Genomic DNA, 14,817 nt, shown 5'->3' on the forward strand with positions numbered 1-14,817 from the left:
AGAGGTATCATACTTTTTCCCGTTTTGAAGAGGTATCTTTACCACCCCATCAATAGAGAGATAAAATTTTATAACTACCATATTTGCCTTCTTTTCATGAAAAACCATTTTCCAGTGGAGAAGGTATTTGAGAAGGTATCACACTTTATGTTTTTTAATGCATTTTGTACTATAATTTTATGTTTAAAAAACCATTTACCTTTCTATATACAGTACTTTTATTCTTTGGATTATGTTTCTTTTTGAAAGAGTATATTTCACTTTTTGAGTAGTTATATGATGATATATATTTTTATTTAACCCTTTCTTGTTGGAGATGCTCTAAAGTAGTAATTACACTTTTGGACAAATAAAGTCAAGAACTTATGAAAAAGTTTGGTTTTCGTAGTGAACTTTAAATGTTGTATAAAAAAGTCAGAAACTTTATCGGATTGTATAAATTTCTCATCCGACCTTGCCTGTTACATTTTCAGCAAAAAGTAATCCTATGCGGCTTGCCGAAAGCGTGACATGGCAAATCGTTGCGTTACATAAAAGGGCAAATTGCCTACAAAGTCATGAATTTTCGAAAAAGTTTGTTTCTTCCCGTGAATTTTAAATATTGCATGACGGAGGGAGTATGAAAATTTTAAAATAGAGGTATTAATGAATATTCTTAATAGAGAATATTCTTTTATTACAAATTTAGTACTCCCTAAATTTATTTTAAATATTCTTTATTAAGAATATTCATTAATAGTATCAATAATTAGAATATATAAATTAAATATATACCATAAAAATATTTATTTATACTAGTAAATAATGAACCTTATATCTTATATGGTAGTAATAATAATATTAGTAACAAGTAAAGTATCATTAAAATTCAAAGTGATAAAATGCAAACATTTTATTGTACAAACTTCAAATTCATCAACACAATATCAACGTCGTTTCAATACAATGTCAACATAGTGTAAAAAAGTTCAAGATTTTTATGTCAATATAATGTCAACACAATATCAATCGTTGACACTGTGTTAACATTTTTTATTATTATTATATTGTCATCTGTTGACATTTTTAACGGTCTAAATCATAATTTGGAGTTTGTAAAATATTTAGAGTTTGTTTGATTACATCCCTTTATTTATATATTTATAAATTAAATAGCTTGAATATTAAATATAAATAAAATTCATATATAAATATATAAATCTTAAAATAATTGAAATATATAAAGAGAAATAAAGAAATATTAAATAACTTAATATAATTTCATTTATTTAATTAAAAAATTCAAAAAATAAATATACAGTTATAAATTAGTATATATTCGTATATTTCAATATTTCGAAAATTCTAAAGCATAATAAGAGTAAAAGTCTTAAATAAAAACTATATAGCTTAATTATAAAATCTATAGCTTAAATTTTATTTTACATTATAAGCCTAAATTAGAATTAGAATCCAATAACTACACAGCTTCAACCCTAAGCGGCAGCGCCCCCGTTGTCTCTCACTCTATCTCTCTTTACTCTTTCTCTTGCCGCTTTCTCCTCATCTCCGGTATCTTTCTCTCAATAGCCGCCGCCGCTACTTCCACTACGCGCCGCCTGCCTCGCCGCTGCCCAGCCTCCTCTCACGTTGCACCACCGCTCCTTCCGGCCTGCTTCGCCGACGTTATTTTGGTTGATTATTCGATAAAGTTAGTTTCTTTGCTAGTCACTTAAAACCTGTATGCAATTTACTGAATTTTACAGATTGTTATCTTCTTTGTTTTTGAAGGGATTTGTTGTTTGTCAATAAGAAAAACATGAATACTTCCTGCAAACCAAACACAGAGCTCTCCCGCTGTATCTGGAATTCCACTAGACCTATTGGTAAAGCTGATTTAGCAAGAGGGCTCTTGCCTTTTCCTTCCAAGAATGAAATAAGAATAAGAAGAGGAACTAGGAAAGTAAGAGCTGTGGTTTCTATGTCGAGAACCGAGGCCGCAGAGAAGAGTGATGGCCTCACGTACAAGGATGCCGGTGTTGACATCGATGCTGGCTCCGAGCTTGTTAAGAGGATAGCCAAGATGGCTCCGGGAATCGGAGGTTTTGGGGGGCTCTTTCCATTAGGTATTACTCTATCGTTACGTTCAGTAGTCGATGCTGAGATTTGTTCGCTCATATTAGAATTTGATTAGCATGAATTCGTGTATATTTATCTTTGGCTCATGTATTAGGGGATTCCTATTTGGTTGCTGGCACGGATGGAGTGGGAACAAAACTTAAGCTTGCTTTCGAGACTGGAATCCATGATACTATCGGCATTGATTTGGTATTAAAACAAAAAATAGTCCATGGATGTTATTTGTTAGTCATGCTGGTGGTAATGTGTTTTTTTTTTTTTTAATTCAGGTTGCGATGAGTGTTAATGACATTATCACATCAGGAGCTAAGCCTTTGTTTTTCCTTGATTACTTCGCCACAAGCCGTCTGGATGTTGACCTTGCGGAGAAGGTATCAGTTGTTACCAGTTGATTTCATTTATCATCTGAAAAAAATGTAATTTTGTTAAATATATACGAATACAGGTCATCAAAGGCATTGTAGATGGTTGCCAACAATCTGATTGTGCCCTTCTTGGGGGAGAGGTACTTTTGGCCTTCTATATCTATCTCTTTAGTTCTTTGAAAAATATGCTGGTAAAATGTGAGGTGTTTTGGTTACCATCTAGCTCCAAATGTAATTAACTATTCATTCTCTGAAGTTCTTAAATGTATTTTTTTCGTATCCCAAAAATTTGCTGGTATCTATGTTAAATTGCTACTTTTTGTTTGTCAGCTGATAGTGTTTATGCAATTTCTATATGGATGATGGAAAGCAAGTTACTGTTTCTCATTGGCCCCATTCAATTATAAAGTCTTGTCCTTATAGTACAGTCCCCTCATTCTTAAGTAAATTGTGCTTTTGGAAACCAATATCTGAACATTGTTGTAGACTTGACTCGATTGTCCTTGATATCTTTCAGACTGCAGAGATGCCTGATTTTTATGCTGATGGTGAGTATGATCTGAGCGGCTTTGCTGTTGGCATCGTAAAGAAGGACTCTGTTATTGATGGAAAAAACATCGAGGTTGGTGATGTTCTCATTGGTCTTCCATCCAGTGGAGTGCACTCAAATGGCTTCTCTCTTGTCAGAAGGTTTGCATTTGTTCCTCTGAGATTGCTCGTTTTTTAGTTATTTTCATATTTTCTCGAAACCAAATCAGCTAATAGCCTATCCCGATTGCACTAATCCAGGGTTTTAGAAAGAAGTGGCCTTGCTTTGAAAGACAATCTTCCTGGCTCGTCTCTTAGTCTGGGCGAAGCTCTGATGGCCCCGACTGTTATATACGTAAAGCAGGTAACGCCTTTAAAGTTCTCGCTTCAAGGTGCTTAATGTACGACATAATAACACATGCTACTCGTTATCCACTTCGTTAACCTTTTTGCAATGCGTGACGCAGGTTCTAGACATCATTAGCAGAGGTGGCGTCAAAGGGATTGCCCACATCACGGGTGGTGGTTTTACTGACAACATACCCCGTGTTTTCCCAAAGGGCCTTGGTGCTCTCATATACGAGAACTCGTGGGATGTTCCTCCTGTTTTCAAGTGGATTCAAGAGGTCAGCATCTATTTGTGTTGGCCTTATCATCTCTCCCTCTCTCCTGTTAACACCACTCACTTTAACCTTTAATGAAATTCAAGGCTGGAAGAATAGAGGACGCGGAGATGAGCCGGACTTTTAACATGGGGATCGGGATGGTGCTCGTGATGAAGGAGGAGGCGGCTCTCGCATTACTTCAAGACGATCATGGCAAGAACTCGGTGTATCGGATCGGTGAGGTTGTTAGCGGGGATGGTGTGAGCTACCGATAGTCTTATGTTTCGGACGCAATCATGCCGTGCTTTGCCACATCTTTAAGAAGTATTCTAAGGAAATTTTGTTAAAATTGAAATGTTGTTGTTAATCGGTGTGGGGCTATGAGCTTGTTGCTGACCCTTGCTCGCCTTGCTTGGGCTCGAGCTTTTATTTTTATTAAAAAAGAATCGAAATATCGTGTTTAACCACAACTCATGCTAATTGTTCAGAGAGTTTATTAACTAGATCTGTGGGGTAGATTTGCAGTGTTTAGTTACTAGGTCTGTTATTTACAGTATAATCTTTTTTGTAGCATTTAAATTCATGATTTTTGCAGAGGATCGATGTTGGTTTCCTGTCTACCCTTAAACCCTTGGTTTCATGTCTACAGACTCTACATCGTAACTGTGATAGACTCGAATATTCGATTTATTTACGTTTTGGACCTCACATGCATGAGCCCATTGGTTTGTGATACATTTTATGTGGGTTTTGTTTTGGGCATTTCACAGTTAAAACTGGTTACTTTTACTTTTTAGTGTTATTCAATGTAGAAATAAGTACTACCACCGTCCACGAATAGGAGTCTCATTTCTATCCGGCACGAGTTTTAAGAAATGTTAAGAAAAATGGGTGGAAGAAAGGTAGTGGAATAAGGATCTCACTTGTATATATTAGTTTTAAATGATATGTGAGTGAAATGAGTTAGTTGAATGTGGGGTCTCTTTACCATTTATGGTATGTATGAACCGGGACTCTTATTCGTGGACGGACTAAAATGGAAAAAAACGGGACTCCTATTCATGGACGGAAGGAGTACCAAATTATTCATTTTTGTATAATCACAGTAATTGCAACATGAAGTACCATTTTAATGTACATAAAATATGATAGAAGAGTGTTTCTCTAAGGCAATCATATACCAAAGCTGCTGAATCAACTTATTTTTAACACAAGTATACCCGCAAGTGTACGGGGCTAATGTAGCAAATAGTAAGCAAAGAGTATCGTATCTACAGAGACAATGAGTGCCAACCTAATTACCACGAACCAACCTCAACTACTATCTAGATGAATCGGATTTTTGGGTTTTCTAAATCTATTTAAAAACAAGGTAAAAACAATTAAAAACAACTAGAGAACTAAAAGCAAATAAAAAAACGGATGTAGATCAAGGATGAGAAGGTAGAATCCTACGGGATCGATAACAACTATCCTATGCTCAACTAACTTCCTAACTATGTCAACAAAGGGTCTCAAGGGTTATTAAGCTATCACTAAGGTAAAACTATATCTTTTCTCAAAGCATATAATTTGTAGATTGCTACCTAGAACTGAAGTCTCCTTCCTAGAACTAAGACAACAACTCCTAATAGCTCCTAAGATACTTAGCTTCATTCAAAGGCTCAAATCTCTCGATTATATTGGTAAAGACGTCAATTTCTTCTCTTTCAAATTAAACTACTCACTTCTCAATTCTTGTAGTAAAATCCACATGCATTTATAAGGTGATCAGTCAAATAAATGTATAAGCACAGATGAAATCAAAATAACCACATGAGCCAAGGCATAGAAAAAGGAAATCAATTAAACATAAGAATCATTGTATCTCCCCCGTAGAACTCTACGAAGGATTTAGCTACTCATGTTCAACACAAAAGTCAAAGAAATATTCAAAGAAGTATTCAAAAACATTATTTAAACAAGAATAAACTAAAGGTAGAAACTCCTAGAATTGGATTGGGCGGATTTGAGGTCTCGTCTTCAATCTTGCGATGAATACTCGTCCTCTGCTCGTTCTTCTCTTCTTCCTAGGTGAAAAAGTAGTATTTTTGGGGTTGAAGGCGTGTAGAATGTTGTAGGGGGTGTCCCATGCACATTAGGTTAAATAGGGCTCTAAATTTCCTTGTTTGGATCTGTCGGCCGAACCTGGCGGGTCGCCAGGTTCGTTGTACGGTGAAGCTGGCGAGTCGCCAGCTGCTCTCGGCAATTCTGAGCGAAGGACCTGGCGAGTCGCCAGGTTGGTACTGATGCGAAGCTGGCGGTTCGCCAGCCTCGTGCTGCAATTTCGTCCTTTTTCCACCTTTCGCCATTTAAGTTCATTTTCGACCCTTTTTCTACACATTCTTCACAAAATTGTCAAAATACCAATAACATAAAGAAGTAGCTATAAACCATGTCTCAAAATACACAATATACGATCAAATTCAAGTAAAACTACCCTCTAAAATCATGTAAAATCCAAGTGAATCAGCAGCCCCACCTTTTATCTTGGAAAAAAAACCTTTTATTTTCAAGATAGATTACAGGAAATCCATCAGGTAGGGGTTTACAATAGAAGCTGCAAATCCAAGGATCTTGATTAAAAAAAATATATCATTTGGCTTTGTAAAATTTATAGTAATAAAAAGGATACAACTATTTAATCAATTAATTTGTCAATCATAAAAAATGGCCATGATATCATCTAATCTAAGGTCTGTTTAATTGAATTCAGAGACTTGTTCGTGAGAGAATATAACATGTGACATGTCTACTACTAATAATGATGATAATATGTATAGTACTATTATACAGACAAATAGTGAGTACTTATATCAGAAGTTGAAAACAGTTATCAAACGGTATGATTTAGTAGCAAAATCTTATTTCTCAAATAAAATAAGAAAGAAGAGAAAGGGAAAGAGAAATAAGAGAGAAGAAAAAAAGAAAAGGAGAGAAAGTGGATGCATTCCACATCCCACACCGATGGTGATAGAAAAGTTGTGGGTGTAAGCTGTATTGTAAAAGGAAGGCTGAGAGGACAAGTTAAGTATCTTTGCGCTTGGGGCAATGACGCAGCTAGTGAGGTTCTAACTGAGGCGCGTCTATTGCTGGTTGAAAACTATTTCCAAACCCCCTCTTCAGCCTGGGCTTGACTCAGGCTGTCGAGAATTTCTGGAAGGGCTCCCTCTTTTGGGCAAGCCCTACAATTCAGTTAAAATATTTTCGGCCCTTTCCTGGCCCTTTTCTCTTGTACAACAAAGTTTGTTTAGTATTGTCTATATTTATGACTATATCAATCGCTAACAATCACATGGTGTTTTAACGCATATCTGAGGGAGACAGAATGTTGAGCTGCGGTGAAGGGCTCGTCACGACTGCGGTACCGCATCGCTCATCATGCATAACATGATAGTTGAGAATGAAGGTCCAGAACTCATTGATTGGGCCAATGAATATGATGCCAGACCAAGCCACGGTGTGGCCACCGCCCCTGTACGCATGGTATACCCCACTGCGACGCTCAAAAGGTGCACACATTTGCTACTATGCGCCAGCAAGAAGCCCATATTCAACTCAAGCGCGATATAATCGAAGAGTTATGGGCATGTAGGATCGCACATTGATATCATTTGTATTTTCTTTGAATGGTTGTTTAATCGTTGTATTTTTTTTTTCAAATATTGTAATACAGCGAAGGTTTTCGAATTAGTACTTTAAACTATGTTTTTTTTTCTCCAATTTAATTTCGTATTTGTCATTTAATTGCTGGGCTTGGGCATTGGCTGGGCTATTGCTACGCTGTTGCTTGGCTAGGTTGTTGTTAGTCCATGATAATGTGGCAGGAGGAGTTTTGACTCAGCTATTGTTAGGCCAAAGTTATTGTGGATGCTCTTATAGTGAAAAAAATAAAGCAACTTCTTAGTATTTGGTGTGATTTTAGAAATTTCATAGGTGTATAAATAGTACTGCATAAATAAGAAAAATTCATGGTATTTGATTTTGATAGGCCACACCAAAGATTTCAATGCACATGTTGAAACTTGGACTTCTCACGTGCTTTAACTACTGAGTTGTTTATGTTTGCCCAATACAAACTTGCGTAGTCTGATTTCTTTCCTTTTCCTAAGGAAAATATGCAAGATCATTCACTGCAACTATCATTCTGTGTAAAGACCTTCTTTGCCAACTGATAAGATTGAGATTTTGAAAAAAACAATTTTTATTTTGTTTATACTATCAGAAAAGCTTGAAAGAAATTGCAAAACTTTATGGATCCAATTGTTTTGGAGTAATGATAAACAACCAAATTTTGTACAACCAAAATAAGATGATATTAGTAATTTTGATGTGTTAATTAAATATTAAAATACTAAATATAGTTGGTTAACAAATTAAAAACACTTTATTAGTTTTTGGCCTCATTTTCAATTTTTTATTTTTATATTTGAATTATTTCTCTATTATTTTTCAAATTTGAATTAAAATATGCATTAATTATATTTTATGATTAAAAAAATTTAAAAAATTATACACAAATACCATAATATTATGAACGTTCCCTATACTATATGTATGTCTATACTTTTTAATTAAATGCATAAATAAATTATATTTTTTCTCAAATAAACCAATTTTTGATTGTACAAAATTTGATTGCATAGCTTTATTGATTGTTTTGTTGGTTAACAACTGGTTAGTGAATGCTTTCTGTAGTTTTGGTGAGGCAACAAATATCTGTAGTTAAAATTGTCCAATTCCATTCATCTTGGTAGTCTTTTATTGGTATGATCCTATGATCTTTCAAATCTTCTTCTTTCAAATTTATCCTATTACTTGACAAAGACAGTGCTCCCAAATTTGATTGGTGAAAAGCCTTTGGTTGCCATCAAAGTAGATTATTCAGTGTAGGGTTAGTTTGCAATAGTGACCCGACCTTTAAAATACCACAAAAAGAATATTTCTTTCAAAAAAATTGCAAAATATAGGATGACTCGGAAACAAATAAATGTTGACACGTGCCATATTTGTATATGCAACTTTTTGACAAAATGTTGTGTTTCTAAAGCTGAAAATGTTTAATGTCAAAGTTTTGGAGGGCAGAGACATATTGAGTTCATATTTTATAGTGATCGTTCTTGTGTTGCTATATGGAAAACAAGGATGTTTGGAAGAATCTCATCTACACGGCATTAGTGGATTACATGGCAAGTTGATCAAAAAGTTGGTCCAAAATGACGATAAAGCTTCCTTCGAATTCAACTATTTAAGCCAACATCTTTTTAGACTTCCCATTCTCCTTTTCGTGTCAAGATTTACTTGAAATTTCTCATAATTATTCTAAGATAACTTCGCATCTTGCTTTGCTGCAAATATGACCACATTTAGTAGATGCCGCCCTCTTTCTAGAGAGTATAGTCAATATAAAACGTCAATTATTCCTTTTCCTAATTTAATTATATTTGGAAATTAACTTATCTTAATTAGTACTAAGAAATTTTCTTCTTAAAATCACAGCATCTGTCCATTGTTTGTCCCGCCACATTTCTTTTGCTATGATTATCAAGGAGTGAAAAGATAATGTCAAGTATTATACAGGTCATAGAAACATCTTGAAAATAAATACTCGTATTGTAAGAATATGCACCCTCCTTTTCAGTCTATTCTACAAGAATATTTACTAGTATTTTTTTTTAAAATTTTGAAAAGTCTTTTTTTCTCTAATATGACGAGCATAGGTAGAACTACATGTACTTAGGAGTATAATTTAGGGGGAACATCTTTTTTGGTCCACGAACTTTGCCAAAGTTCTATTAATTTTATATTATATATATTTATATTCTATTAGTATAATAAAATAAATTAAATTATATATATTTTAATATATACTACTCCCTCCGTCCCACTTTAGGAGTCCCAGTTGAGTTCGGCACGGATTATTTTTTTCGCCCGAACCAAAAAACCGAAATTTTTGTATTTTTAAAATTGAACCGAACTGAACAACCAAAAAAATCGAACCAAATTTCAAAATTTCAGTTTGGTTCAGTTCGAGTTTTGATTTTCGGTTTTTTTCTCACCCCCAGCTCACCCCTATTTGGTATCAACTTTGTTCACGCGCACTGTAGGTTGCGCGTGGCATCAACTTAAGCTGAGGAACATACCATATGATAGGTGGGACCATTTATTGTCACGAAATCTGACAAAATTATCCATTTGTTTGAAGAAAACCAACCCATAGAATCTGATTTCCAGTTTCGCTTGTTTTAACAAATTTACTGGTCTCATTTTTTTAATGGTCACCCAATTTAAAATACTACTATAAATTATTACTACTACTATCTATACTTTAATCCTTTATTATGCGAAAATTTTTTCAGCATTTCATTTTAAATTTTTTTTATCCTACTAGTTAGTTAAATAGAGAGAAATTAAAAATATTGATTTTTGAAAAAAAGACTTACTTAAATATCTTAAAGGGGGTATGAATTTCAAAGACTCACTTAAATATCTTAAAAAGGGATATGAATCTTAATAAAGGATGGAGAAAGGGGTATGAATCTTATTAAAGGGTATTATATTAAAATAATTTTACAAGAATTGTAATAAAAATTTAATTGCATGATCCATTTGACCCAATTAAGTTGAGACATTTTTTTAAACATAGACTAAGAAATTGTGTTAATTGAATTAAATAAAATAAAAAATGGAATAAAGTAGAATAAATAAGAAAAGGTAAAGTAGTAGAAAATAGAATAAAATAATTATGATTAGATATTTTATTTTATATTTATAAAAAAATGAAATTATTAAATTCAATTGGAATGAAGGTTGTTTAATCAATTTTTAAATTATAGCAGCTTCGAAAACCTTTATTCATTGGATATTTCCAAAGAGGGAAACAGCAAGATTCAGTACACATCGTAACATCGTTGTCGAGGAAACAAGAATTGTAGAAAAGCACAGAATATGATTTGCAGTTGAAAACTAATCCATGTGAGTTCCAAGTTTAGGCTACAAATACGCGCGTTGTTTGTCTTCACCAGCATAATTATTGGCCAAACCCAACTACAACAACTTCGCACATTCAAATTCGAAGCTCTTACCTAAATTTTAAGTTTTTCTTCGCGGTGAAGAAAGGGATTGCATCGTTTCTAACCAACCCTTAAATCTCTAATTCTCTTCGTTGAGTTTGGCATAATTGGAGCCCTTGAATTCCATCACAGGTAATGTACATTTATTTCCTTTTTCTGAGAAACGGCTGATGAATGTAGAGAAGGATGGTGTATTTTGAAATTTTGAGGGGTCCCTTTTGGGGATTTGGAGTATATCGATTAGTTTTGTGTGAAAGATGCAATCTTTGATGGGATATTACAGGAGGGCTAATGTGCTTACTTTTCAAGATTTGACGTTTGTTAATTTTTTTTGATAATTAGGGTGTGATTGAGTTGCTTATAATCCAATCATCGTTTTTTCCCTGCAGATCTATGTTAATGGTTTTCTTTTCAGTATTTGATTTTTTTATATTCTAGTTCTTGTTCCATGTGAATTTTCAGGAGGGTTATATCAACATTTCTTTGAATTTGGAAGATAATGGATGGTGATCTGAAAAATCATGAGATTTCTCTTTCACATGTTGATGATGATGAATGCAAGACAGAGATGGGGTTTGGCAACTATGGGTATATATCTCAAAATTTCACTTCATTTTGACCGTTGCTTCTTATTTTTGTTATTTGGATGATTTGCTGATTGACCTATGATTGTCTCTTATGTTTTTTGATTTGAAGATTGAAGCTGAAGCCTCTCTCTATAGGTAGATAATGATTTTTTCTAAATTTCAGCTGCTCACATTATCGGAGGAGGTGCAAGATCATAGCACCTTGTTGCAATGAAGTATTTGATTGCAGGCACTGTCACAATGAAGCAAAGGTGCTCCAATTCAATTCTAACTTTGTTTATTCATGAAGATTATGTGATTCCATTTGTTAGGTAAAATTATACTAACAGTATTTTTATTTATTGAGCAGAATTTGATAGATGTTGATACACTTGAACGCCATGATATCCCACGTCATGAAGTAAAAAGGGTCAGTATTGCGTTATTTCATTCTTGAATCGAGTTCTTGTATGATCGATAATGAGTGCTCTCGGTTACCTTTGGAATAAGGAGAAGGTGGTTTATTTGGTCAATTAGATTGTACCAAGTTGAGATTTTCAACTACTTTTATGTGGCCGCGATATAGTTTGAATATGCTTATTTTTGTTCTGTACTCTTATTTTCATACAAAACTTGTGTAGTTTTAGTTATTGTATGAGTTTTACTTAGATCATATATATGTTTTAATAATCATATATAATTACTTTGATTTAATATCCCATCTGGTTTCAGGTCATCTGCTCATTGTGTAATACGGAACAAGATGTAAGATTCTTCATTTAGATTTACAAATTAGGGATGTTTTATTAGAGTTTTACGAAGATCTCTTGATTAAAATCTGCTGCTTTTGTTCGCCATGTAGGCTCAACAAATATGTATTTCTTGTGGCGTTTGCTTGGGGAAGTACTATTGCTCAAAATGCAAATTCTTCGATGATGATGTAAGATTCTTCATTACATTCTTTATGAAATGAAACCCTGTTTCTTTCTAACTTATCTACTTAAAACCAACCTGATTATCAATTTCAGGTTTCAAAGAATCAGTATCACTGCGATAAATGTGGAATCTGCAGGTTGATTGCTTTTCTCGGTTTCTCCTTTTAATTCAAAACAAGGTTATAAAATACGTTGTATTGTGCATCATCATTGTCTAGTTTCATAACCTGTATTCATCTAGCTGTTGGTCCTTGTTCCCCTCATTATATCTCATGTTTCAAAACAACCACGATTAATGTTTGACAACAACCGTATTTCCGTACAACATAGCACACCCTCTGCATATATATTTTCTCATTTCGCTTCTTTCCTTTGTTGTGTTAGAACTGGTGGTGAAGAAAACTTTTTTCACTGTGATAGATGTGGTAAGTCGAATTAAACCAGCCTCATTACTTTTCTTTTATTTTGAAATCAAGCATTTAAAGGTACTCTAATTCTTGTTTCAGAGTGTTGCTACTCAAACTTGTTGAAAGAGTCACACTTATGCATAGAGAAAGCCATGCATCACAACTGCCCCATTTGCTTCGAGGTAAACAAAAGTTGCTTGAACGAGGTGCTAGCGAGTGATAATCAGTTGTTTGCCTAAAGTTTAACTTGTATTACCTCCAAATGCAGTATATATTTGATACAACCAAAGACATAACGGTCCTCCCCTGTGGCCACACAATTCATCTCGACTGTGTTAAAGAGATGGAAACTCGTTTCCAGTAAGATACTCACTCGTGTTGTAATGATTCCCCCGACTATGATATTATTATCCATGATCGGCTATTTGACTACGAGGTTTGGTTGCAGGTATGCTTGCCCAGTTTGCTTGAAATCGTACTGTGACATGACCCGCGTCTGGGAAAAGCTTGATGAAGAGGTTGCTTTGACACCTATGCCTCAAATCTACCAAAATAAAATGGTAGGAATTTTGTATAGTTAAAAATCAAAGCTTGTTTTACCTTTAAATACAACCTAATGTGATTGGTATTTATTAGGTGTGGATCCTTTGCAATGACTGTGGAGAAACAAGTGAGGTGAACTATCACATTGTGGCTCACAAATGCTTGAACTGCAAGTCTTACAACACGAGTCAGACGAGAGGAGGCCACGCGTCCTGCTCATCTGGAGTATCCGAGATGCTCGGATGATCAGCCTTCCCGTCTATCGATTGCAACCAACACGTTGTTGGTAGCTTGCATTGCAGCTGGAAGATCCATTTAATTTGTTCCTTCATTCCTTGATCATTCCTTATCTAATCATTCTACTTTGATGCATAATTTCCATGTACTACTTTTACTTATTCTCATCTAATCAATACAAGAGTTTACATCTCTTTCTCTCTTTTTACAAACACACAAGTTATAAGTTTATACATTTGAACAACAAGAAGACTTGAAATTTGAGAAAATACAATGCAGAAGTAAAGTGACTCTTTCTTTCATTATAAAATGGGATAAATTGAACAAATTTATAAAAAATGACTCAAATTTCAACTTCAGGGCTGCAAATGAAAATGTCTCGACTGTTTATGGGTTGCAATGGCCTTGCATTTGTCTCGTACTATTAAGATAAGAAAGAACCATTAGTCTACATATTTACAGTATTAAATTATGAGAAGGAAATATTAATAGAAATACGAGTATAAAGTCCATGATTAATAAGAAATATATTATCGAATAAATTTTTTATTAATGATTTGAATAATCTAAAAAATATATTCTCGAATAAATTTTAGAAAATATAGCCATTACTAATCTCTTTTTCTGTGTTCATTCTTCTATAATACTAATTTAAATTATTTTTGGTAAAACTTACATCATGAACAACTTCTCAAAGCAACTTTACCTGGTATGTGGAAACAGTTCTAACCTGTAAAATGGGTCAAAATCGTCATACTGTACCGAACCCCATTGTATTTCATTTCAAGACATTTTAATGCCATAAATTACAAAAAGATAAATTAAAATATGAGATTAGACATTAGAGCACATAATAAGACTGGTTAGATATACATGACAATATGTTCGGATCACTAAATTTTTATTAGTGGGTCAATAATGTTACCTTCTTATTGATAGTCCAAATAACTCCTTGGGTACATGGAGGAACAATGAGAGATCCCATGTATCTGTAATACTGATTGTTGTGCACATTACCTCTCCATCCTTCTTATCGATCATCGACCTTATACTCGGAATGAACTGAAACAACAAAAAGTATTACAGATTGAAAAGTGAAAGTGTCAGTACATAAATATGAAATATAGTACTCCCTCCGTCCGGCTTTAGAAGTACCGATTGAGCCGGACACATGTTTTAAGAAAGTGTTTGATTGTGTAATAAATAAATATAGTAGTGGATGTTAGGACCCACTTTTAATTGAGTGTGAAATAAATAAATGTTGTAGTGGATGCTGGAACCCACTTTTAACACTTTTTTTGTAACAGCCCGCCTCCCTAGGGTATAATAAATACGGCGACTGCTACCCAAATGGACTTAAAAGCACTAAGAATTTAGGCTAGGGTTTCATTTAAAGAGATT

General features: G+C 34.1%; 3 protein-coding genes and 1 non-coding gene across 7 annotated transcripts in view; all 4 read left to right on the forward strand.

The window, feature by feature from the left end:
- Window positions 1-1,455: 1,455 nt before the first annotated feature.
- Window positions 1,456-4,210, forward strand: PUR5 (phosphoribosylformylglycinamidine cyclo-ligase, chloroplast / phosphoribosyl-aminoimidazole synthetase / AIR synthase (PUR5)). 2 transcript variants are annotated; one of them, XM_048100164.2, is made up of 9 exons: window positions 1,456-1,690; window positions 1,771-2,105; window positions 2,213-2,307; window positions 2,388-2,489; window positions 2,564-2,623; window positions 3,001-3,173; window positions 3,273-3,375; window positions 3,479-3,637; window positions 3,721-4,210. In XM_048100164.2, exons 2-9 carry the CDS (start codon window positions 1,799-1,801, stop codon window positions 3,889-3,891), a joined length of 1,170 nt encoding a protein of 389 aa, XP_047956121.1. In that variant the 5' UTR covers window positions 1,456-1,690; window positions 1,771-1,798; the 3' UTR covers window positions 3,892-4,210. The 2 variants fall into 2 exon arrangements, with proteins under 2 accessions (XP_047956121.1, XP_047956122.1); XM_048100165.2 differs by having other exon boundaries at window positions 1,456-1,673.
- A 2,478-nt stretch (window positions 4,211-6,688) lies between these two features.
- LOC125202916 (U4 spliceosomal RNA) lies at window positions 6,689-6,840 on the forward strand. Its single transcript, XR_007173246.1, has one exon. It is a non-coding gene; the product is annotated as a U4 spliceosomal RNA (small nuclear RNA).
- A 3,882-nt stretch (window positions 6,841-10,722) lies between these two features.
- Window positions 10,723-13,610, forward strand: LOC125202802 (E3 ubiquitin-protein ligase RZFP34-like). Of its 3 annotated transcripts, none has more exons than XM_089064115.1 (12): window positions 10,723-10,860; window positions 11,191-11,316; window positions 11,479-11,566; window positions 11,665-11,724; window positions 12,027-12,059; window positions 12,157-12,234; window positions 12,323-12,366; window positions 12,614-12,654; window positions 12,736-12,818; window positions 12,905-12,996; window positions 13,085-13,196; window positions 13,273-13,610. In XM_089064115.1, exons 2-12 carry the CDS (start codon window positions 11,228-11,230, stop codon window positions 13,423-13,425), a joined length of 873 nt encoding a protein of 290 aa, XP_088920241.1. In that variant the 5' UTR covers window positions 10,723-10,860; window positions 11,191-11,227; the 3' UTR covers window positions 13,426-13,610. The 3 variants fall into 3 exon arrangements, with proteins under 3 accessions (XP_088920241.1, XP_088920242.1, XP_088920243.1); XM_089064116.1 differs by having other exon boundaries at window positions 10,731-10,860; window positions 11,167-11,316; XM_089064117.1 differs by lacking the exon at window positions 10,723-10,860 and adding an exon at window positions 10,893-11,021.
- The window catches only part of LOC125201533 (E3 ubiquitin-protein ligase RZFP34-like), a 45,289-nt gene continuing 41,218 nt past the window's right edge, over window positions 10,747-14,817 (forward strand). Inside the window, exon 1 of the mRNA XM_089064118.1 lies at window positions 10,747-10,860. The gene's annotated coding sequence lies outside the window, so the exon portion shown is untranslated. The remainder of the gene's footprint in view (window positions 10,861-14,817) is intronic.

The sequence above is a fragment of the Salvia hispanica genome, chromosome 2 (genome assembly GCF_029641045.1).
Source record: "Salvia hispanica isolate PSC_SH4W2 chromosome 2, Shi_PSC_v1, whole genome shotgun sequence".
Taxonomy (NCBI): Eukaryota; Viridiplantae; Streptophyta; class Magnoliopsida; order Lamiales; family Lamiaceae; genus Salvia; species Salvia hispanica.

Bases quoted from the DNA above. Each gene is read 5' to 3' on its own strand.
- LOC125202802 (XM_089064115.1), top strand. From the start codon at position 11,228: ATGGATGGTGATCTGAAAAATCATGAGATTTCTCTTTCACATGTTGAT. The intron at 11,567-11,664 runs GTGCTCCAATTC...TTTATTGAGCAG, and splicing joins ACTGTCACAATGAAGCAAAG to AATTTGATAGATGTTGATAC. The intron at 12,060-12,156 runs GTAAGATTCTTC...TTCGCCATGTAG, and splicing joins TGTGTAATACGGAACAAGAT to GCTCAACAAATATGTATTTC.
- PUR5 (XM_048100164.2), top strand. From the start codon at position 1,799: ATGAATACTTCCTGCAAACCAAACACAGAGCTCTCCCGCTGTATCTGG. The intron at 2,308-2,387 runs GTATTAAAACAA...TTTTTAATTCAG, and splicing joins ATACTATCGGCATTGATTTG to GTTGCGATGAGTGTTAATGA. The intron at 2,490-2,563 runs GTATCAGTTGTT...ATACGAATACAG, and splicing joins ATGTTGACCTTGCGGAGAAG to GTCATCAAAGGCATTGTAGA.